This window comes from Panthera tigris, chromosome B4, assembly GCF_018350195.1.
Source record: "Panthera tigris isolate Pti1 chromosome B4, P.tigris_Pti1_mat1.1, whole genome shotgun sequence".
NCBI classification, from domain to species: Eukaryota; Metazoa; Chordata; class Mammalia; order Carnivora; family Felidae; genus Panthera; species Panthera tigris.
Genome location: NC_056666.1, coordinates 80,463,935 through 80,490,051, shown reverse-complemented (window position 1 = coordinate 80,490,051; position 26,117 = coordinate 80,463,935). Strand labels below are relative to the sequence as shown.

Here is a 26,117-nt window from a genome sequence, read left to right as displayed (position 1 = left end):
TGAAAATTCAATAACTACATAACATGCTAAAACAAGGTAGTTATATAAGTGGAAAACATTATGTTTTAAAATAAGTTGAACATTCTTGTCAATATTAGTGATTATGTTATGTAGCAAGGAGACCTTCCAAAACAAAGAGGTCACAAAACATTGTTTATACACTATATTAACTATAAAATTTGTGCTCAGCAGCAAGCCATTAAGCAAATACAAATCAATTCTGTGAAACAGAATGTTATTTGAGATAGTGGGAAGGTTTATCATGAAAAATGCTTCTTTAATATCCAGGACATCTCCAATATCTGAGACGTTCAAGATGAACAATGTTCCAGGTACCTCACCAGAAAAAAGCTTCTGATAATATATTTATGATGTTTAATGGAATAACTTTCATTAATGGATACAAGGAGTATGAAAGAAATAACCACAAAATCAATGGAGGAAAAAAATAATAATCAAATTTTAGGATTTTTCTTCTGTAGAAGTTTTTTTAGAGCTTCTTTGACATCTTTGTTTCTCAGGGAGTAAATCAAAGGATTCAACATGGGAGTGACTAGGGTGTAACACAACGAGGCCACTTTACTCAGCTCAGGAAATCTGTCAGGAGTGAGATACATAAAAAACACAGCACCGTACAGCACACTCACGACTCCCAGGTGTGAGCTGCAAGTGGAGAATGCTTTCTTACGTCCCTCAGAGGAGCGTATCTTGAGAACTGTGGACACAATATACAAGTAAGAAATAATAATAACTATGATGGTAGGCAAGATGATGATGCTGGATAAAGAAATGGAAATGATTCTAGAGATGAAGAGGTCAGAGCAAGATATCCTCTCAAGTGGGCGAGTGTCACAGTAAAAGTGGTCAATGGCCCGAGAACCACAAAAGGACAGAGTAAATGTTATGCTTGTCTGAAGAACCGAGCTGATGCAGCCACATAAATAGGAACTGGCCACCAACTGCGTGCAGAGACGTGCTGACATCTGGACAGAGTAGAGGAGTGGGTTGCAGATGGCAATGAAGCGGTCATAGGCCATGGCTGCCAGGAGAAATCCCTCTGCCACGATGAAGAGGGCAAAGAGACAGAATTGGGTCACACAGCCTGCAAAAGAGATGGACTTGCTCTCAGACCAGAAGTTGATCATGGCCTTGGGTGCAATAACTGACGAATAGAAGAGATCAACGAAGGACAGGTTGCCCAGGAAGAAATACATCGGTGTGTTCAGGCGGGGATCGGTCATAATAATGGTCATCATCCCAACATTCCCTAGGAGGATCATGGCATACACAAGCAGAAAGATCAGGAAGAGGAGAATGTGGAGCTCAGGGCGGACCCTGAAGCCTACAAGGATGAAGTCAGTCACTTCCGAGTGATTGTCTGTTCCCCTGTCACCCATGGCAGAAACCTGCTGAGAGGTACAAGGAAAAATAAATGAACTCTGGGCTTTGAACATAGCCCTTGACCATTGCAGATTTAGGATTACAAAGCTATTGTACAAACACTATTCTTATTGTGGCTTTCACAATATTTCTTAAGTGGCTTTCACATTTGCAAGCATCACTTCTGTGTGTTTCTGATTCATTATTTATTCAATAAATTCATTGTCATGAAGAGGTGATTGGAAGAGACCACAAATAATTTAATAGTTGACATTTGGGAAGGAATTACAGTGTCTGCATTTGTAGATATGAGGGCATTTAGTAGTCTCTTTTAGGAAATCTTAACTTTGAGGCCTTAACTCATATTACATGTAAACAGATCTAAGTAAAGTGACTGACTTTAAATAAAAATTACTTAAGATGTGCAAATACTTTTCATAAGTAATGGAAACTTTGAATTCTGATATAAGTAATTTGCTCACTAAGATCAAAGTTGTGCACAAATAAACACAAGTATTATCGGGACTCACGTGCTAAGATGTCTCTCCCAGATGGGCATCCATAGCCTTTCCATAAAGTAAATTTCCCTGTGTCAACTCAGCTTGCAGTTTACAATTTTTAAGAAGAGGCTTCCAGGTAGTCTACATGGAAGAGTTACTTTAGAGAAAAATACTGAAAAGATACATATGAGGGATTGTTGACTGCATTCTTCTTTACCCTGGATATGACTTTCATAGCTGTCACACTTTTAACTGCCATTTACAAGACAGCTCAACGGAGAATTTGAACTGCTTGTAGTAAAAATATGGTAACATTTTCCATCTTCTGAGGGTTCCATGTGCTTGGTTCTGCCTAAAATAACAACAACAACAACAATAAAGGTGCACTTTTGATATGCCAGCCACTTTTTTTCTTTTTTTTAATTAAAAAAAATTTTTTAATTTACCCATCCAAGTTAGTTACCATATAGTGCAACAATGATTTCAGGAGTAGATTCCTTAATGCCCTTACCCATTTAGCCCATCCCCCCTCCCACAACCCCTCCAGTAACCCTCTGTTGTTCTCCATATTTAAGAGTCTCTTATGTTTTGTCCCTCTCCCTGTTTTTATATTACTTTTGCTTCCTTTCCTTATGTTCATTTGTTTTATATCTTAAAGTCCTCATAGGAGTGAAGTCATATGATATTTGTATTTCTCTCACTGAATAATTTTGCTTAGCATATTACCCACTAGTTCCATCCATGTGGTTGCAAATGGCAAGATTTCTTTCTTTTTGATTGCCGAGTAATACTCCATTGTGTGTGTGTGGGTGTGTGTGTGTGTGTGTGTGTGTGTATACGACATCTTCTTTATCCATTCATCTATTGATGGACATTTGGGCTCTTTCCATACTTTGACTATTGTCAATAACGCTGCTATAAACATTGGGGTGCATGTGCGCCTTCGAAACAGCACACCAGTATCCTTTGGATAAATACCTAGTAGTGCAATTGCTGGGTAATAGGGTAATTCTATTTTTAATTTTTTGAGGAACCTTCATACTGTTTTCCAGAGTGTGCCAGACACTTTTCTAAATGCTTTTTAGTAGCTCATTTAATCCACACAACAATAATATGAGGTGAGTCCTATTATATTCCAGAAGGGGAAATTGAAATACAGAGGAATTAAGTCTGTTGATACCACCTACTGGTGTCAGAATCCGAATTTTTAGAGTAAAAACTTGGCTCCAGAATCCCTCCATTCTCATTCACTGCAGGATACCACCTTTTATAATAAGCCCTTCTGGTTCCTTTAGGTGACTTCCTTCTATTTGTACCTCAGAATTCAGTTAAAGTTTCTTATCTCCAAAATAAATTCTCCAATTATCAACCTAGGTTAAGACACTTCTGCATAGATCACGCTCCCAAGGATGGTAGCTATGATCACCACATTTTAATATGCATATTAAATATTCATAAGTTCTTCCTTAAGATCAAACTTCAAGCTGTCCTCCATAAATTCAGCACAGTGTTCTGTGTCTGGCAAATAGCGGTCAATATTTCTTATATAGATAATATATTGCATGATATTTGAACATGCAGGCTCAGAAAAACTTGAGGACTTTGAAATACTGAGGTGGTTAGCATGGGTTTAGATTTAAGTAAGGGAACAGCCAGTGCTGCTTCTCGCATTTACTAACTGGGACCTTGGACTAAGTGACTTATGTAACTTATTTGTTTCCTGTACAACATCCTTATGTTCCTTAAGTTACTGATGTAATTTTGCGGCAAGTTACTATACCAGTGTATCATCACATAGAGCAAGGATAAAACAACATAACTACCAAGTTTTCTTGGGGGTATATACTTAGACCATGCACATAAGAGGCACCTGGGTGGCTCAGCTGGTTAAGCGACTGACCCTTGATCTCAGCTCAGGTCATGATCTCATGGATTATGAGTTCGAGCTCTGTTTCAGTCTCTGCGCTAACAGCATGCAGCATGCTTGGGGTTCTCTCTCTCCCTCACTCTTAAAATAAATAAATAAACCTCATTTTAAATGTTTACTTATATTTTATAGAGAGAAAGAGAGCAAGGGAGGAGAGGCATAAAGAGAGAGGGAGAAAGAGAAAATCCCAAGCAGACTTCATGCTGTCAGCATAGAGCCTGAAGGGGGCTCAGATTCACAAACCATGAGATCATGACCTCAGCTGAGATCAAATGTCAGCTGCTTAACTAACTGAGCCACCCAGGTGCCCAAAATAAATAAATAAACTTAAAAACAGGATAATGCACATAAATAACTGAATATCATTTATCACAGAATAAACACTTGACAGATATTAACCATTATCATTTATCATATCTTTCTGTGTTCAGTGCAACAATACACACCAAATAATAGGCACTAATTAGGCTGAAAATAAATAATATGTATATGGGCTTTTTTGGAATAAACCATTCTATGTTGAGGGAAAGAATCAGAGAAACTGTCAACAGTTTTAAAAGAATAAAGAAATCTGATAGAAGTATAATATTTTGCCCCAGAAAGAGATCACTGAAGAAAAGTGGTATGGTGTCTCCCTGTTATATTTTCATTATTCACCACCTCCACCAAAACTTAAATATGCAAGTAGTTGTATTATAAAAGAGCAAAATTTTAAATAGATAACACTTAGGTTCTGAGGAGACATAAGATACTTACTTAAATAGTGAGAAGAAAGCCTGAAGTCATCATGAAATATTTTTTAATCATATATTTTATTATTTCCTCTAATCTTTACTAGTGGTAAGAAGATATGTCATTTTAATCATCCAGATTTATTCCTATTGAACTTATTCTAATGTTAATAAGGTTATGCCTAAAGACATTTATATCTGGAAAAGGGAGTAGACAATAAACAAGTAGTCAGTTTGAGACTTAAAACTCTCATGTTTTAAGATGTACCCTTACCTTATATGGTTGGGTAATTTTTCAGATCCTGAAAATGAAGCAGCAGAATTCCAATGTTTTCCTCTTGTTATTCTTTTAATTGTAGAAGCATGAAGTTAATTAATGACTGTGCTACAAGTACTAAATAATCAGTATGTGAGGATAAAATGAATCCTCCCCCCGCAAAGAAATTCCAAATGCATGCTTAGTATCCAGATTTAGTTCTTCCTATAGAGAAATCGGACTAATTCCCCTTATTTCTCTATTTAACAACTGTACTTTCCTTAAGCAGTTGACTTCTTGGAAAATGCTGTGGTCCTTTGTGGAAGAGACACAAGGTGAATTTTCTAAATGATGCTTTGCTAAGACTGAAACAGATTCATAAATTACAGTCTATGGTTTTGCAAAGTGAACCCAAGGGATCAATCCACAGGATATTCTGTCCTTCATTCTTGGATGTTGAGTCCTTTTAAAGAAGTGAAGTGGATTGTCTTGGATATGTAAGAGGCCCCAAGCCATCTGGAATCTCCGATAATCTACCAGAATACCAGCACCAGTTATCCATCCTGCCTTTTGTTTTGGCCTAACAGTATAACTTTTTCAAATAATTACACCATTGAGGTTTCTCTAATCCTCTGAGAGATAGTTCTCCTGGGAGAGAAGGAAGTATAAGTACGTTATTAAAGTACCTAGGTGCCAGGGTCAAGCTCCATGAGGAACACAGATGCTCTAGATTTGGGGGTAGGGAAGAGAAGAAAGACAGAGAAAGAAAAGAAAGAAAAAGGGAGAGGAAAAAGAAGAGCCTAAACTTAGTAGGAGTCAAAATACATAAAGCATTTGTTTTTTCTCTTTTCCTTTTTTGTGGTGTGAATCCTTTGGGAAGAACCAAAATGATCTCTCAATCTGTGTAACTTCACTGAAAAAGAAGCATTTCAATTTATCATTACAGCAAAACTTGTCATAGGCAAACTGACATATATACCAAAGTAAATATTGTATTATGAAATAGTATTTAGAGATACTTGTATTCCTAATCATAAAGTTAATTTCCTTTTCACTTAAAACTCTCCATATTTATTCTTTAGCTATATTCTGTCATTGATAATTGACAATTAGAAGTACAAAAGCATACCATACTTGTTCATTAATATTTACCATCAGGCATGGTGGTGCTAGAAGGCATCCTGGAAAATTCCTTAATTACTGCTATACCTCCTCCTCTCTTTTCTATTAATATCGTTTGCTAATCACTATCAGTACCCAAAAGTATAGAAAGCATTTTGTTTACCTGTCGGTTCAGTGAAATGAATACCCAGGAGACAGGAGCAATTGCTGTGACCCCCAGTAAAATTAGCCCTCTGTTGAGTAGTAAGTATCATGATAACTCAGCAAAATCCAATGTCATAGGGGCAGCAAGGAAAAAAAAGTGGTTAGCAGGTTTTAGAGTGGTAGTTGACATTCCAACATTGACCCACGGTACTTGGGCCAATAGTCACATTATGAAATAAATGAAATGACTGCCAATAGTCACATTATGAAATAAATAACCTCATGTATTATTTGCTAATGCAGTATAAATACAATATCCTAGAGACAATAACCCAACTGTGTAAAGTGCTGACAGACAGTTATATCCGAAAACGGAGTCTTCAATAAGTGATTCTACCATTCCATGAGTTCACCTGATTCTGTCTGACGAGGTGATGATAATTCCTTTGAATCCCATGGATAGGAGTGTATCCCCTCACTTCTCTTCTTGTAAAGTGAGTGTCTTCCACCAAAGCCCTAGTTCAATAGACATGGTAGCAAATAAGGCATTTGTTGCATCTCATATAGTGGTATTGACATAAGTAATTTGAGCAGGAAGGGCAAAATTATAACTAGAGCAAAGCCTAGACAAATCACTACTTCTCCTTCATGGAAAAATCAATGTAATCAAACTGAAGCATGATGACTGGCTGATAGCCCCAAGTTATACTATACCTATCAGGAAAATTTTTTGTTGTAGTAAGAATATTTACCATGAGATCTTCCCCTTTAAAGAAGTTTTAAGTGTGCAACGCACAGTATTGTAACTATAGGAACAATGTTATACAACAGTTCTTTAGAACTCATTCACCATGCATAATTTAAATAAGTTGAAACCCATTGAATGGCAATTTCTCATTTTCACCTCCCCTCAAACCCCAGGCAATCATCATTCTACTCTCTGCTTCTATGAGCTTGACTTTTTCAGGTACCTTATATAATAGGAATTATAGAGTATTTGTTTGTGATTGGCGTTTTCTCTTAGCATTATGTCTTCCATGGTCATCTATGTTGTCAAAAGGCAGAATTTACTTCCTTTTTAATGCCAAATAAGTTTCCATTGTATGTATATTCAACATTATCCATTCATCCATCACATCTTGGTTTTCTCCCTATATTTTTGGTAATCATCATCAGAAAATTGTGCAATTAGCATGGTTCATTTCCAGGTTAGCCAATGTTGAGCCATCTGTGTTGTGACTTCTGTCTCTTCTACCATGGTTATATTATTGATAAGAACCTACTGAATGAGCAATGATAGGGATGGCAAAGAATCTGGAAGATAATGAATCAGTGCCTTCACCAGATTTTGGATAAGTTACCCCATATCTGATATGAATTACTGAGCATTCATATGGGAAATTGATATTCTCAATTCTTTTTACCATTCAGGGAGGTCTCTCTACCAACAGAACACTGTTCTGGATTCCTTCAATATTGTTGCTTTCAAATTCCTAGTTATCCACAGGAATTTACCCAAGGGATACAGGAGTACTGATGCATAGGGGCACTTGTACCCAATGTTTATAGCAGCACTCTCAACAATAGCCAAATTGTGGAAAAAGCCTAAATGTCAATCAACTGATGAATGGATAAAGAAATTGTGGTTTATATACACAATGGAGTACTACGTGGCAATGAGAAAGAATGAAATATCGTCCTTTGTAGCAACGTGGATGGAACTGGAGAGTGTGATGCTAAGTGAAATAAGCCATACAGAGAAAGACAGATACCATATGTTTTCACTCTTATGTGGATCCTGAGAAACTTAACAGAAATCCATGGGGGAGGGGAAGGAAAATAAAAGAGGTTAGAGTGGGAGAGAGCTAAAGCATAAGAGACTCTTAAAAACTGAGAACAAACTGAGGGTTGATGGGGGGTGGGAGGGAGGGAAGGGTAGGTGATGGGTATTGAGGAGGGCACCTTTTGGGATGAGCACTGGGTGTTGTATGGAAACCAATTTGACAATAAATTCCATTTTATTTTTTATTAAAAAAATAAAAATTAAAATTAAAAAAACAAAAAGGCAAATTCCTAATTATCCACATAAACCACTAGCCTACTGACCCTAAGTCAGTGCAAATATGTGTCTGAGACTATATTCCAGACAAGAGAACAACTATGCAGCTTAAAATTATGTCTATTAAGAATATTTTCCTTACAAGTATCATAGGAAGTAACTTTGAATTGGACTAGAATGCTGCAGTAATAGTCCATTTCCAGCTGGTTATCATATCACATGAAGCACCACCTATCAACCTGACTCTATTTTTTTCTCAGAAACTAATAATGGTAACATTCCAATATTTTTTTAAGTTTATTTATTTCTTTTGAGAGAGACAGAGACAGCATGAGTGGGGGAGGAGCAGAGAGAGGGAGAGAGAATCCCAAGCAGGCTCCATGCTGCCAGAGCAGAGGCCAATGCGTGTCTTGAACCCATGAAACTGTGAGATCATGACCTGAGTTGAAACCATGAGTCGAAGCTCAACCACCTGAGCCACCCAGGTGCCCCCTAAGATTCCAATCTTATCTCAGAATATCCACGACCTATGCTTAAATATTCACATAATGGCCAGACAACTTTGATAATATTTTTGGAATTGCTTTCCCCAATTTAAGATCCCAAATTCAGAAGGAAAACAATTTTTAAAAGATGTTTTGTACTTGAAATATTTTTTGAGATTTTAAGATGGTTGCTCCATTTCCTTGTAATCCTTGATGAGATGGTAGTAATGAGTGAGAAAGTATGATATAAATAATTATTTACAATGGTTGTGCTTCCTCTGTTTAATTAGCCTATCGCAGTTATTTCAGTGGCCTTCTTTGCAAGTTCACAATATGGTTAATTGTGAGATCAAAAAGAAAAGCTCAATCTTCCTAAAATTATATACAGGTAAATGTTTATGATACAAATATATTTCATTGATTATATAATACTTATGATCAGTGGAGACATAGTCATTACCAATTTCCATAAAAGTATTATGTACACAAAAGACACAAGTCATAAATATATACCACATTTCATTCTTTCTTGATGAAGGGGATAACTCATGGTTATAATATTCACCACACAAAAACAAGAAGTTCTAAACCCACATTGGTAGCCATCTTAAATATTAATAGTAAATTTAAAAACATTCTACCCTCATAATGTGTACACAAATTTCCTATTGAGAAGATAGTTATGTCTTAAAATAATGAGTGTTTTTCCTCTCTTACATTTTAAATTTGTTTTCTTATTTCATTGGCTATAATCTTTGGTAAATGAAGATGAGTCATTGGTAGTCACTTCTCTAATTTTTGGTTTCAAATAGAAGGCTTGTAACAGTTTCCCATTAAAATTATGTGTATAGAAGTTTTTCTTTAATTCTTATGTCTACCTTCAATTAGTTATGATTTTTTTAAAGTATCATATATATGTGTGTTGAATTGTATCAAATACTTTTCCTCACCTATTGGGAAAATTATGTTTTTCTTCTTCAATGAGAGTCTCTAGAACAGTTTCTCTATTCTATTCCCATTGATCTATTTGTTAATTCTTCCACCAATACCACACTGTCTGGATTAATATAGTTGTATGGTTGTGTATAGTTGAATTTGTATATATTTGAATGTCCTCTGATTCTGTTCTCCCCATCAGTATTGTGTTGGTTATTCTGATCTCTTGCATTTTTCATATAAACTTCATTCAATATCTAAAATTTGTCAAACACCAAAAAATAACTTGCTAGAGTTTTGATTGAGATTTCATTGAATAAATAGAGCAAGCTGGGAAAAGATGATATCTTGACAATATTAAGTCTTCCTTGCCTTGAACATTCAATCATTTTCCATTATTCAAGTCTTTTTGTATTTGTTTCATTAGAATTTCATATGTTTCCTCCTAGAGATCTTGTACATATTTTGTGAGGTTGACATCTAAATATTTTATTGGGGGTAGTTATAATATAAATGGTATTCTGTTTTTAATTTTAAATTCTACTTTCTCATTCCTGGTCTATGGAAAGCAATTAACTTTTGTATATTAACCATGTATCCTGTAACACTCCTAAATATCCCATTAATTTTAGGAGGGTGTTTGGGCAACTCTTTCAGATTTTCTACATAGACAACTATGTCACCTGTGGACAAAGACAGATTAATCATCCTTTTCACTCTGTATAATGTTTATGGTAATTTACTAGGGCTGCCATAACAAAATACAACAGAATGAGTGTCTTAAACATCAATTTTTTTCTCCCAATTCTAGAGAGAAGTCCATGACCGAAGTGCCATAAATAAGGCTTCTCTTCTTGGATTTGAGATGTCTGCCCTTTTTCTCCCTCTTCACATGGTTGCCCCTCAGTGCATATGCACCTCTAGTGCCTCCCTGTGTGCCCTAATATCTTCCTATAAAGACACCAACCAGACTGTATTACAACCCACTGTAACAGACTTATTTTATTTACTTCTTTGAAGGCTCTATCTCCAAACATAGTCACATACCAATGTGCTGGGGGTTAAGGCTTCAACATATGAGATTGGAAAGACAATATTCAGCCCATAATACCTTTATTTCCTTTTTTGTCTATTGCATTACCTAAAATTTTCAAAAGGGTGCTGAAGAGATGTGGTGAGAGGGGACAATCTTTGCCTGATTCCTATCTTAGTGGGAAAACTTCTATTTCAACACCATTAAATATAATCTCAGCTGTAGGTTTTTGTAGATGTTATTTTCAAGCTAAGGAAATTCCCCCTCTATTTCTAGTTTGCTAAGAGTTCCCTAACTTTTTATCTGTTGGTACCATCACCAGAAACATCATACAAAACCAAAAATGGTGAGGCACATCTCCTTGGTATACTCCCCTCATAATAATTAGTTAATTAGTTCTATGTATCTCACCTACAATTTTTCAAATCAGCCTTTTTTTTCAATTACATAGGTATACTTCAAACCCACATCAATAATATGAACTATATAGGATTATGCTGACTCCAATCTTCTTGTGTTTATATACATCTTCTTTTGTTTATTTATTTTTTGTTATTTCAAGGTTTTATTTAAATTCTAATTAGTTAACATGTATGGTAAAATTGGTTTCAGGTAGAGAATTTAGTGATTCATCACTTACATGTAACAACTAGAGCTCATCACAAGTGTCCTCCTTAAAACCCAACATCCATTTAGCCCATCCCCCACTCGCCAGCCTCCATCAACCCTCAGCTTGTTCTCTACAGTCAAGAGTCGCTTACAGTTTGCTTCCCTCTCTTTTTTCTCCTCTTACCCTATGTTCAACTGTAAATGCAATCAAGTCTTTGATTTCTCTTTCTACTGCTTCATTATTGATATTACAAATGCAATAGATATATGTACCTTGATTTTATATCCTGTGACTGTGCTGAATTCATATATCAGTTCTAGTAATTTTTCGGTGCAGTCTAGCAGATTTTCTACATAAAGTATCATGTCATCTACAAATTGTGAAAATTTGACTTATTTCTTGCTCATTTGGATGCATTTTATTTCTCTTCTGGTCTGATTGATGAGGCTAGGACTTCCAGTACTATGTTAGATAACAATTATGAGAGTAGACATCCCTGTTTTGCTCCTGACCTTAGAGGGAAAGCTCTGTTTTTCTCCACTGAAGATAAGATTAGCTGTGAATCTTCTGTATTTGACTTATATGATGTTAAGGTATGTTCCTTCTGTCCCTACTTTGTAGAGGGCTTTTATCAAGAATGGATGCTGTATTTTGTCAAAAGCTTTTTCTAAACCTATTGAGAGGATCATACAGTTCTTGTTCTTTCTTTGATTAATGTGATGTATGACATTGATTGACCTGAGAATTCTGAACCACCCTGGCAGCCCAGGAATAAATTTCACTTGATCATGTGAATAATTCTTTAAATGTGCTGTTGGATTTGATTTGCTAGTATCTTGTTGAGAATTTTTGCATTCGTGTTCATCAGGGATATTGGCCTGTAACTGTCCTTTTAGTGGAGTGTTTGTTTGGTTTGGGAATTAGGTTAATGCTGGCCTTATAGGATGAGTTTGAAAGTTTTCCTTCCATTTCATACTTAACAAAACATCCACAAACATAAAGAATGGATTACTATTTTAAAAAGTCTTCCTACTGAAGAATTCAATTGGGCTGGTTAAGCTTTGTAGATATACTTAGCAGATTTGCCCCCTCAGTGTGCTTTGGGGTCATGGGAAATTAGGAAAATGTCTGGAAACAAGAGCTTGTTTGTTCTTTTTTAATTGATTGTTGGTTCACTGTCTTTGAAAATTGCCTCCTTTAGTGGAAGATACTTCTCACACACATTATCATCTATCTAAGATTTCATTTGGAGTGAAATTCCATTCCATTAATGTTCTCTCTCTCTCTCTCTTTTTTTAAATGATTACTCCATTTCTTAATCTACCCCAAAATTGTATTTGTCTTTCTAAATTTTTTTTTAACGTTTATTTATTTTTGAGAAAGAGAGAGACAGAGCATGAGCAGGTGAGGGTCAGAGAGAGAAGGAGACACAGAATATGAAACAGTCTCCAGGCTCTGAGCTGTCAGCACAGACCCCGATGCAGGGCTCGAACTCACAGACCACAAGATCATGACCTGAGCCAAAGTCGGATGCTTAACTGACTGAGTCACCCAGGTGCCCCTATTTGTCCTTCTTCTATCAGGAAAAAGATTTCAGATCCTGACAAATGCATCATTCTATTACATGTTAACCTCATATTCTTCTTTCTTCTATTATTTTTGTCCCTATGGTGACATACACTTTTATTGACACATTTCAACTGCTAAAGATAGAAGTGATTCTTGTTTGTATTTCTTTTTGTTTTGTTTTGTTTTTAAGATTTTCTCTTTTTATTTTTATTTCTTTATTTTTTTTATTTTTTAAAATTTACATTAGTTAGCATATAGTGCAATGATTTCAGAAGTAGATTCCTTAATGCCCCTTACCCATTTAGCCCATCCCCCCTCCCACAACCCCTCCAGAACCCTCAGTTTGTTCTCCATTTTTATGAGTCTCTTATGTTTTGTCCCCCTCCCTGTTTTTATATTGTTTTTGTACTCCTTCCCTTATGTTCATCTATTTTGTCTCTTAAAGTCCTCATATGAGTGAAGTCATATGATTTTTGTCTTTCTCGGGCTGACTAATTTCACTTCGCATAATACCCTCCAGTTCCATCCATGTAGTTGCAAATGGCAAGATTTCATTATTTTTGATTGCCGAGTAATACTCCATTGGATATATATACCACATCTTCTTTATCCATTCATCCATCGATGGACATTTAGGCTCTTCCCATACTTTGGCTATTGTTGATAGTGCTGCTATAAACATTGGAGTACATGTGTCCCTTTGAAACATCACACCTGTATCGTGTGGATAAATGCCTAGTAGTGCAATTGCTGGGTCGTAGGGTTGTTCTATTTTCAGTTTTTTGAGGAACCCCCATACTGTTTTTAGTTTTCTGAGGAACCTCCATACTGTTTTCCAGAGTGGCTGCACCAGCTTGCATTCCCACCAACAGTGCAAAAGAGATCCTCTTTCTCCGCATCATCACCAACATCTGTTTTTGCCTTTGTTGTTAATGTTAGCCATTCTGACAGGTGTAAGGTGGTATCTCATTGTGGTTTTGATTTGTATTTCCCTGGTGATGAGTGATGTTGAGCATTTTTTCTTGTGTTGGTTGGCCATCTGGATGTCTTCCTTGGAGAAGTGTCCATTAATGTCTTTTGCCCATTTCTTCACTGGATTGTTTTTTGGATGTTGAGTTGGATAAGTTCTTTATAGATTTTGGATACTAACCCTTTATCTGATATGTCATTTGCAAATATCTTCTCCCATTCTCTGGGTTGCCTTTTAGTTTTGCTGATTGTTTCCTTCGCTGTGCAGAAGGTTTTTATTTTGATGAGATCCCAGTAGTTCATTTTTGCTTTTGTTTCCCTTGCCTCCAGAGATGTGTTGAGTAAGAAGTTCCTGCGGGCAAGATCAAAGAGGTTTTTGCCTGCTTTCTCCTTGAGGATTTTGATGGCCTCCTGTCTTACATTTAGGTCTTTTATCTATTTTGAGTTTATTGTTGTATGGTGTAAGAAAGTGGTCCAGGTTCATTCTTCAGCATGTCACTGTCCAGTTTTCCCAGCACCACTTGCTGAAGAGACTGTCTTTATTCCCTTGGATATTCTTTCCTGCTTTGTCAAAGATTAGTTGCCCATATGTTTGTGGGTCCATTTCTGGGTTCTCTATTCCATTCCATTGATCTGAGTGTCTGTTTTTGTGCCAGTACCATACAGTTTTGATGATTACAGCTTTGTAATACAGCTTGAAGTCCGGGATTGTGATGTCTCCTGGTTTGGTTTTCTTTTTCAGGATTGCTTTGGCTATTCGGGATCTTTTCTGGTTCCATACAAATTTTAGGATTATTTGTTCTAGCTCTGTGAAGAATGCTGGTGTTACTTTGATAGGGATCGCATTAAATATGTAGATTGCTTTGGGTAGTATCAACATTTTAACAATATTTGTTCTTCCTACCCAGAAGCATAGAATCTTTTTCCATTTCTTTGTGTCTTCTTCAATTTCTTTCAGAAGCTTTCTATAGTTTTCAGAGAATAGATTTTTCACCTCTTTGGTTAGATTTATTCGTAGGTATTTTATGGTTCTTTGTGCAACTGTAAATGGGATCGATTCCTTGATTTCTCTTTCTGTCGCTTCGTTGTTAGTGTATAGGAATGCAACCGATTTCTGTGCATTGATTTTATATCCTGCAACTTTGCTGAATTCATGAATCAGTTCCAGCAGTTTTTTGGTGGAATCTTTTGGGTTTTCCATATAGAGTATCATGTCATCTGCGAAGAGTGAAGGTTTGACCTCCTCCTGGCTGATTTGGATGCCTTGCTTGTATTTCTGAAATACAAAAAATTAGATTTCATTGTTTCCTTTTCTTTCCTCTTGCCTTTTTTGCTGTTGTTGTTCTATTTGGAGTTTGTAGATTGAAATGCACGTGGAGAACTCTATCTGAGCAGAGATTTTTCTGCCTTTTCAGAAATAGACAAATCTCATCAGAAATAGAAACATCTGTGCATATGAAGGATAGAAGAACACAGAAAAATTTAAATATGGGTATAAATGGAAAAAAAAGAAATTGGCATTGAAACAGGCTTGCATTATATTTATTTAGGCTTATGCTATTATGATCATTAAATGCCTATAATGAAATATAGTAGAGAATAGAGAAAGAAAGTAAATTTAATTCTAATGTATGAATGGGTGGATTGAAACAAAAACAGATGTAAAAGGCTTATTTAGAGTCACAAAATTAAGCAGTGCAGTTGTTTACTATGCAATAATCTATCATAATACCCTAGAAGATACCATGCTAAGTGAAATCAGACTGATAAAACAGATACTATATGATTGCACTCATTAAAGGAATCTTTTTAAAAAATGAATAAACAGGAGAGCCTGGTGGCTCAGTTGGTTGAGCATGCAACTCTTGGTTTTGGCTCAGGTCATAATATCATGGTTCATGGGTTTTAGCCCCATGTTGGGCTCCACGTGCTGCTGGTGGGGAGCCTGCTTTGGATTTTCTCTCTCTCTCTTTGCCCCTCCTCTCTTTGTGCCTGCTCTTTCCCTCTCTTTCTGTCTCAAAATTAAAAAAAATAATAAACTTAAAAAAATGAATAAACAAAAAAAAACTAGAATTAGATTTATAAATACAGAAAACAAACCGATAATTGACAGAGGGGAAGAGGACAGAAAGTTGGGCTAAATGGGTGCAGGGAAGAGAGAGATACAGACCTTCAGGTACAGAACGGGTAAGTCATGGGACTAAAAAGCACAGTACAAGGAATACAGTCAATGATCTTTTAATAGCAGTGTTACAGGTACTAGTAGCTATCCTTGTGGTGAGCATAGCATAATGTATACACTTGTCCAATCACCTGAAACTAATGTAACATTGTGTGTCAACTATACCCAAATAAAAAATTTTTAATTAAAAAGTTAGTAATACACTAACATAACATGTGAAAGAAAACTGGCTTACGGTAAATCAAAAAATTGATATACAAAGGAAATGTCTTTTATAATTTTATAATTATAAAAGCTTATAATTCTATATATATATACATACAAGTATCAACACAATAAATTAAATTATATATGAATTAAATTATACAATGTCTCATCTTGTCTCATGTAATTTCTGTTGTTGTTACTGCTATGGTTTCACTAACTTTGACATACTTTTAAGACTCGTTGGGACTATGGAAGTATATCAGAGGGAATTAGGTCCAGTGTCTACAACGTCCACTTTCTTTAAATTATTAAATGTTAACAGGGGTGCCTGTGGAGTCTCAGTCAGCTGAGTGTCCAATTCTTGATTTTGACTCAGATCATAATCTCCCAGTTCATGAGATCATACCCCACATTGGGCTCTGTGCTGACAGCACAGATCCTGCTTGGCATTCTCTCTTTCCCTCTCTCTCTACCCATCCCTTGCTTGTGCTCTCTCTCTCTCCCTCTCTCTCTTTCTCCCTCTCTCCCTCAAAACAAATAAATAAGCATTCAAAAAATACATTAAATGTTAATAGAAATATTGACAGATTGATTTTAAGAGCCAGTAGAATGGCCAAAAGAGTCTCCAGGAGGGCCTATCAACAACAAAAATTCATGGTGTTCTTAAATTCATGTTTTGTATTAAAAATTTTTTCTTGGGGCGCCTGGGTGGCTCAGTCGGTTAAGCGTCCGACTTCAGCTCAGGTCACGATCTCGCAGTCTGTGAGTTCGAGCCCCGCGTCGGGCTCTGGGTTGATGGCTCAGAGCGTGGAGCCTGCTTCCGATTCTGTGTCTCCCTCTCTCTCTGGCCCTCCCCCGTTCATGCTCTGTCTCTCTCTGTCTCAAAAATAAATAAACGTTAAAAAAAAATTTTAAAAAAATTTTTTTCTTGTTTCAAGAGAAAAAAAGGTAAAAAAGAGAAATAAAGATATAACTAAAGTTATCTAAAACTGAAGTATTAAAAATAAACAAATTAAATATAAAATATATTCTTAAGAATGAATCCATTTCTTACCTTGTAAACCCTGTACTATACGTGAAATCAATTAATACTTTTTCTTCAAAAGTATGAATAGCACACCTTTGTTTAACAGGAAGTCTTCCTGTAACATGGATTGTATTTCTTCACTGTTCAGATCAGACTCCAACTGCTAAGATGAACAAATACCAACAACAATTATAGTTTTCCCCTCTCTCTTTCCTTTTTTTTTTTTTTTTGAAGTTTACTGTACCTTTTCATTGATTAAGTCAACAGCCATACAGGGGATGGATCCTGATAGAAGTTCTTTCATGAGGAGGGAAACCAGAGGGTGTGCATTCCCTCTCCAAGAATTAACAGGAGACTAAGGTCTATCCCACCAGTAATGCATTTGTATCAGAATGCAAAAGTAAAGTGAGAGAAGAAATGATTAGTTAGAAATTCACCAGACTTTTAGAAAGTTAGAAGGGTGGAGGAGAAAGGCCAAGATGGTGGAGCAGGATGGAATTTTTTTGCATTTCTCTCCCTGAAATGCAGCTAGATCAACACCAAACAAAACATCTTGCCGATCTAGAAAATTGATCTGAGGATTAACTCAACAATGTGCATACCTTGAATGACAGACCTCAGCAGGTAGGCAGTGCAAAGAGGTGAACTGGGGAAGAGAGAAGGCACAGAGGGTAAGGAGCTGTTTTTACTCGCAGAGAGAGGACGGAGATAAGAAGAGTACTGGAAAGGCATTCCCCATGACAGCAGCTGGAGAGAAAGAAGAAGAGTGTAAACACCCATAGGGGAATAAGTAGGGGAGAAAGGAGAAGGGAGAGAGTTTGGATACCATTAAAACCCCTATGAACAGTGGAGCACAGACTCTGAAACTCTGCAGCTCAATACTTGGCAGAGCTCTGGTGGGAAGGGAAAATCCCCAGGAACAGATAGTGAGGTCCAAGATGTCCTTAGGGCCACACAGGGAGAGGCGGTACCCATGCTGAGAGGACATTTGATAGATACTGTGAAGCCTCCCCACAAGCAAAGGTCCCAGTGGACCCCTGAGAACAGCCACATTTGCTGGTGTTGGAACAAGGACATTAAGAAGCAGTGAATCTGGTGCCAAATGTGTGTTGTGATTTACCATAATCCCTGAAACACTGCTGCTAACAATCACACAAACTTTTTCTGAGGTGGGCTTGCACCCAGTCTAAGTCTCTGGGCATCTGCTGGGGCACGGTCCTATGATCTTTCCCAGGGGTGGCCTGGCACCAGCCATTGCCTGGTGAGACCCTCTCCCTAAGGGTCTGAGTGAGTCAAAGCCCCAGGGCCCACAGAGGGAGGGTTTGGAAACACAGCTCCATTTGAGATAAAACTTGGGAGGGAGGTGCCAACTGGCAGGTGATGACTTGTCACAGACAGGGTAGAAGCAGAAATGGATTGAGGCCAGAGATAAAGGAGGGGTTCTTGATTGCCAGTTGGTGAGAGCACAGAATTCTGATACCAGAGACTGGGTAGCTGGGTGATGCCATTTTCACCTCCCTCGCACATGCACATACACATGTACACATAACCCAACAATCAACCCCAGTAAGCTAAGCAGAGCCATATAGTGGAGAACAGAGCTGTTACACCAAGCACTGTCCAACTGCACCAATCCTGCTCTAGAGGATCACCACAAGTTCTTCTAACTGCTTAGTTTACAGACTATAAAGTGTTTCATAGTTTGACTTCTAAGTGAAACTGGATGTAATTTCAATGGTATTCCATTATGTTCATCAGTCCATCTATTCATTTCTTTTCTTTTCTTTTCTTATTCTTGAATACATAAAGAGAATAAATTTAGTTTTATTTTCTGTTTTTATAAAAAGATTTTTCTTTAAATTTTTTCTACTATATTTTTAACTTTTTTGAATTTTTATTCTATTTTACTTTCATCATTTCATTTTATTCTATTTTATTGTATTCATGTAATTAAGTCTTCAAACATTGTCCCCTTTTTTCCATTTTCTTTTCTTTTCTTTTCTTTTCTTTTCTTTCCCTTTTTCTTCTATTCTATAAATTCTTTTTCAGCAACCAGAACAAAACACACCTAGGATCTAACATCCTTTATTTGTCTTTTTTCTGTTTTTAATTTTTATTTTTTATCTTATTAATTCTTTTTCTTCCTCCAAAATTATGAAATGAAGAAATTCACCCCAAAAGAAAGAAAAGGAAGAAATGACAGAGACTTAATCAACACAGATACAAGCAAAGATGTCTGAACCAGAATTTAGAATCATGATAATAAGAAAATTAGCTGGGGTTGAAAAACATTGAAACTCTTTCTGCAGAGATAAAAGAAGTTAAATCTAGTCAGGATGAAATAAAAATGCTATAACTGAGATGCAATACTGAATGGATGCCACGGTGGCAAGGATCAATGAAGCAGAGCATCGAATCAGCTATACAGAGGACAAACTTATGGAGAATAATGAAGCAGAATAAAAGAGGGAGACTAAGGCAAAAGGGCACAAAATAAGAATTAGTGAACTCAGTGAGTCATTAAGAAGGAATAACATCTGAACTGTAGGGATCCCAGAAGATGAAGAGAGAGAGAAAGGGGTAGAAGGGTTAAGTGAGCAAATCTTAGCAGAAACTTTCCCAACCTGGGGAAAGAAACAGACATAAAAATCCAGGAAACATAGAGAACTCCCATTAGATTAAACAAAAACCAGCCATCAACAAGGCATATCATAGTGAAATTCACAAAATACACACACAAGGAAAGAATCATGAAAGCAGCAAGGGAAAAAAGTCCTTAACCTACAAGGGAAGACAGATCAGGTTCTCAGCAGACCTATCCATGGTAACTTGGCAGGTAAGAAATGAGTGGCAGGATATATTTCATGCCAAATCAGAAAAATATGCAGCCCAAAATTCTTTATCCAGCAAGGCTGTCATTCAAAATAGGAGATAAAGAGTTCCCCAGGAAAAAAACCCTCAAAAACTAAAGAAATTCATAACCACTAAACCAGCTCTGCAAGAAATGTTAAGGGGGACTCTCTGAGGTGAAAAAAAGTGAAACAAAACAAAAAAGGCCAAAAGCAACAAAGACTAGAAAGGACCAGAAACTCCAGCTCTACAGGCAACATAATGGCAATAAATTCATATCTTTCAGTACTCACTCTAAACATCAATGGACTAAACACTCCAGTCAAAAGACATAGGGTAGGGGCGCCTGGGTGGCGCAGTCGGTTAAGCGTCCGACTTCAGCCAGGTCACGATCTCGCGGTCCGTGAGTTCGAGCCCCGCGTCGGGCTCTGGGCTGATGGCTCGGAGCCTGGAGCCTGTTTCCGATTCTGTGTCTCCCTCTCTCTCTGCCCCTCCCCCGTTCATGCTCTGTCTCTCTCTGTCGCAAAAATAAATAAAAAACGTTGAAAAAAAAATTAAAAAAAAAAAAGACATAGGGTAATAGAATGGATAAGAAAACAAGATCCACCTCTATGCTGTTTACAAGAAACCTATTTTAGACCTAAAGACACATTCAGATTGAAAGTAAGAGGATGGAGAACAATCTTTCATGCTAATGGTCTCCAAAAGAAAGCTGGAGTAGCCAATCTAGATTTTAAAAGAAAGACTGTAATAAGAGATGAAGAAGTGCATTATACCATCATTAAGGGGTCTATCCACCAAGAAGAATTAACAATTGTAAACAATTATGTTGCAAATGTGAAGCACCCAGATATATAAATCAATTAATCACAAACATACAGAAACTCATTGATTATAATACCATAATAATAACGGACTTCAACACCCCACTTATAGCAATGGACAGATCATCTAAACAGAAAATCAACAAGGAAACAATGGCTGTGAATAACACACTGGACCAAATGGACTTAACAGATATATTCAGAACATTTCATTCTAAAGCAGAAGAATACACATTCTCTTCAAGTGCACATGGAACATTCTCCAGAATAGATCACATACTGGGACACAACTTAGCCCTTAATAAGTACTAAAAGATCAAAGATCATACCATGCATATTTTCAGACCACAACACTATGAAACTTGAAATCAACCACAAGAAAAAAATTTGGAAAGATAACAAATACTTGGAGACTAAAGAACATCTTAGTAAAGAATGAATGGGCTAACTAAGAACTTAAAGAGGAAATTAAAAAGTACAAGGAAGCCAATGAAAATGGTAACAACACAGCCCAAAACCTCTGGGACACAGCAAAGCCAGTCATAAGATGGAAGTATATATCCAGGCCTTCCTAAAGAAAGAAGAAAGGTCTCAGAGACACAACCTAACCTTGCCCTTTAAAGAGCTGGAAAAAGAACAGCAAATAAAACTCCAAACCAGCAAAAGATTAGAAATAATAAAGATTAGAGCAGAAATCAATGCTAGCAAAATTAAAAAAAACAAACAGTAGAACAGATCAATGAAACCAGGAGCTAGTTCTTTGAAAGAATTAACAAAATTGATAAGCCCCTAGCCAGATGGACCAAAAAGAAAAAGGAAAGTACCCAAATAAATAAAATCAAGATTGAAAGAGAAGAGCTCACACCCAACACAGCAGAAATACAAACAATAATAATAGAATATCATGAGCAATTATATGCCAATAAAATGGGCAATCTGGAAGAAATGTACAAATTCCTACAAACATATAAACTACCAAACTGAAACAGGGAAAAATAGAAAATTTGAACAGACCCATAACCAATAAAGGAATCGAATTAGTAATCAAAAATCTCCATAAAACAAGAGTCCGAAGCTGGATAGCTTTCCAGGGGAGTTTTGCCAAACATTTAAAGAAGAGTTAACACCTATTCTCTTGAATCTATTCCAAAAAATAGAAATGGAAGAAAAACTTCCAAACTCTTTCTATGAAGCCAGCATTACCTTGATTCCAAAACCAGACAAAGACCCTACTAAAAAGGAGAAATACAAACCAATTTCACTGATGAACATGGATGCAAAAATCCTCAGCATGATATGAGCCAAACAGATCCAACAATACATTAAAAAAATTATTCACCACGACCAAGTGGAATTTATACCTGGGATGAAGGGCTAGTTCAATATCCACAAAACAATCAAGGTGATACATCACATCAATAAAAGAAAAGACAGGAACTACATGATCTTCTCAAGAGATGCAGAGAAAGCATTTGACAAGATAGAGCATCCTTTCTTGCTAAAAACCCTCAAGAAAGCAGGAATAGAAATATCATACCTCAAGATCATAAAAGCCATATAGAAAGACCCACCGCTAATATCCTCCTCAATGGGGGAAACTGGGAGCTTTCCCCCTAAGGTCAGGAACATGACAGAGATGTCCACTCTTGCCACTGTTATTCAACATAGTATTGGAAGTCCTAGCCTCAGCAATCAGACAACACAAAGGAATCGGCAAGGAGGAAGTCAAACTTTCATTCTTCGCAGAAACATGATACTCTATGTGGAAAACCCAAAAGATTTCACCAAAAAACTGCTAGAACTGATATAGGGACAAGGAACATAAGTAAGCTGTACTGGAAACAAACAAGTTACAGAAGTCACTTAGTCCAAGGTCCCAGTTAGTAAATTTGAGAAGCAACGTTGGACATTCCTTTACTTAAATCTAAACCCATGCTAATCACCTCAGTATTTAAAAGTCCTCAAGTTTTTCTGATTTTGCATGTTCAAATATCATGAAATATATATCTATATAAGTAATATTAATTGCTATTTGCCAAATACAGAACATTGTGTTGAATTTATTATGGAGGACAAGTTGCAGTGTGATCTTAAGGAAGGACTTATTAATATTTAATATGAATATTAAAATGTAATAATAGCTACCATCCTTGAAAGCAGGATATATGCAGACGTGGTTTTTTTAAGATTTTTTTAAATGTCTATTTATATTTGAGAGACAGAGACAGTGCATGAGCAGGGGAGAGGCAGAGAGAGAAAGACAGATACAGAATCTGAAGCAGGCTCCAAACTCTGAGCTGTCAGCAAAGAGCCCAGGGCGGGGCTCAAACTCATGGACTTTGAGATCATAACATGAGCTGAAGTTGGACGCTAAACCAACTAGGCCACCCAGGCTCCCCTATGAAGAAATGTTTTAACTTACATTGAAAATTGGAGAATTTATTTGGAAAGAAGAAAATTTAACTGAATTCTGAAGCACAAATAGACATAAGTCAGGTAAAGGAACTGGAAGGGCTTATTTAACAAAGTGGAACTGTGCTGTGATTTAGAATGCACGGATTCTGGGGGCACCTGGGTGGTTCAGTCAGTTAAGTGCCCCACTTCAGCTCAGGTCATGATCTCAGGGGTTTGTGAGTTTGGCCCAGGTCGGGCTCTGTGCTGACAGCTCAGAGCCTGGAATCTGCTTCGAATTCTGTGACTTCCACTCTGCCTCTCCCCTGCTTTTGCTCTGTCTCTGTCTCTCAGAAAATGAATAAATGTTAAAAAAAAAATTAAAAAAGAATGCATGGATTCTGGAGTCAAGTTTTTACACAACAAATTCTGATTCTATTCCTAGTAGATGGTATCAACAGACTTTATTTCTCTGTATCTCAGTTCCCCATCTGTAAACTAGGGAATATCATAGGACTCACCTCATATTAGGTTGTATGGATTAAATGAGCTACTGTAAAAGCATTTAGAAAAGTGGCTGGCATATCAAAAGTACAACTTTATTGTTTTTGTTGTTATTATTATTATTATTTAGGCACAATCAAGCACATGGAGCCTTGAGAGGACAGAAAAGTTAACATATTTTTTATTACAAGCAGTTCAAATCCTCAGCTGAGCTGTGTAGTAAATGAGGCATGACACCTATGAAAGTCATATCCAAGGTGAATCAGAATGAGGTCAACAACCCCTTATATGTATCTTTTGTTCAGTATTTTTCTCTAAAGTAACACTTCCATCTAGACTATCAGGAGGCCTCATCCTAAAAAAATTCTGGACTGTGAGCTGAGGTAATGCAGGGAAATTATCTTTATGAAAGGGCTATGGACACCCATCTGGGAGAGACATCTCAGCACATCAGTCTGATAACACTTGCATTTATTTGTGCACAACTTTGATCTTAGTGAGTAAAAACCTTACATCAGAATTCAAAGGTTCCATTACCTACAAAAAGTATTTGCACCCCTTAAGTAATTTTTATTTAAGGTCAGTCAGATTCTTTAGATGTGTTTACACGTAATATAAGTTAAGGCCTCGGAGTTAAGATTTCCTAAGTGAGGGTACTGAATCTGCTCATATCTCCAAATGCAGACACTGTAATTCCTTCCCAAATGTCAACTATTAAATTATTTGTGTTCCCTTCCAATAACCTCTTCATGACAATGAACTTATTGCATAAATTGTGAGTCAGAAACATACACAGAAGTGATACTTGCAAATGTGAGAGGCACTTGGGTGGAAGGAAACTGCATTAGATTCAAGGGAAAACATCTAATCCACCATTGCAGAAAGAAGGATATAAAACTAACATTTTGATTCATCCTCAACTGCAAAGGCTTAAATTGAAGTCACAGTAATTTTATAAAGTTAATAAGAATAATGATTATACAATAGTTTTGTAATCCTAATTCTGCAATGGTTATTTGTAACTAGGTTCAAGCACCAGAGTTCATTTGTTTTTCCTTGGGCCTCTCAGCAGGTTTCTGCCATGGGTGACAGAGGAACAAGCAATGACTCTGAAGTAACTAACTTCATTCTTGTAGGGTTCAGAGTCCACCCAGAGCTCCACATTCTCCTCTTCCTGATCTTTCTGCTTGTGTATGCCATGATCCTCCTAGGGAATGTTGGGATGATGACCATTATTATGACCGATCCCTGGCTGAACACACCCATGTATTTCTTCCTGGGCAACCTGTCCTTCATTGATCTCTTCTATTCGTCTGTTATTGGACCCAAGGCCATGATCAACTTCTGGTCTGAGAGCAAGTCCATCTCTTTTGCAGGCTGTGTGACCCAATTCTGTCTCTTTGCCCTCTTCATCGTGGCAGAGGGATTTCTCCTGGCAGCCATGGCCTATGACCGCTTCATTGCCATCTGCAACCCACTCCTCTACTCTGTCCAGATGACAGCACGTCTCTGCATGCAGTTGGTGGCTGGTTCCTATTTATGTGGCTGCATCAGCTCAGTTCAGACCATACTCAGTTCAGACCAGTATGACATTTACTCTGTCCTTTTGTGGTTCTTGGGCCATAGACCACTTTTACTGTGACACTCGCCCACTTCAGAGGATATCTTGCTCTGACCTCTTCATCTCTAGAATCATTTCCTTTTCCTTATCCAGCATCATCATCTTGCCTACCATCATAGTTATTATTATTTCTTACTTGTATATTGTGTCCACAGTTCTCAAGATACGCTCCTCTGAGGGACGTAAGAAAGCATTCTCCACTTGCAGCTCACACCTGGGAGTCGTGAGTGTGCTGTACGGTGCTGTGTTTTTTATGTATCTCACTCCTGACAGGTTTCCTGAGCTGAGTAAAGTGGCCTCGTTGTGTTACACCCTAGTCACTCCCATGCTGAATCCTTTGATTTACTCTCTGAGAAACAAAGATGTCAAAGAAGCTCTAAAAAAACTTCTAGAGAAGAAAAATCCTATTCTTTGATTATTGTTTTTTTCCTCCATTGATTTTGTGGCTATTTCTTTCATACTTCTTGTACCCATTAATGAAAGTTATTCAATTAAACAGTATAAATACATTATTGGAACTGTTTTTTAGTGAGGTACCTGGAGCATTGTTCATCTTGAACGTCTCAGATATTGGAGATGTCCTGGATGTTAGAGAGGCATTTTTCACAATGAGCCTTCCCACTATCTCAAATAACATTCTGTTCACAGAATTGGTTTGTATTTATTTAATGACTTGCTGCTGAGCACAAATTTTATATTTAATATAGTGTATAAACAATGTTTTGTGAGCGGTTTGTTTTGGAATTTCTCCTTGCTTCATAACATAATCACTAATATTGACAAGGATGTC

At 36.9% G+C, this 26,117-nt stretch overlaps 1 protein-coding gene and 1 pseudogene across 1 annotated transcript; one reads left to right on the top strand and one right to left on the bottom strand.

Moving 5' to 3' along the window:
* Positions 1 to 455: 455 nt before the first annotated feature.
* On the bottom strand, positions 456 to 1,412 carry LOC102961388 (olfactory receptor 9K2-like). Its single transcript, XM_007081563.2, has one exon. The coding sequence runs from the start codon at positions 1,395 to 1,397 to the stop codon at positions 456 to 458; it is 942 nt and encodes a 313-aa protein (XP_007081625.2). The 5' UTR covers positions 1,398 to 1,412.
* A 23,345-nt stretch (positions 1,413 to 24,757) lies between these two features.
* On the top strand, positions 24,758 to 25,742 carry LOC102972358 (annotated as a pseudogene).
* Positions 25,743 to 26,117: the final 375 nt, after the last annotated feature.

Coding starts and splice junctions, on each gene's coding strand:
- LOC102961388 (XM_007081563.2), bottom strand. CDS start 1,397: ATGGGTGACAGGGGAACAGACAATCACTCGGAAGTGACTGACTTCATC.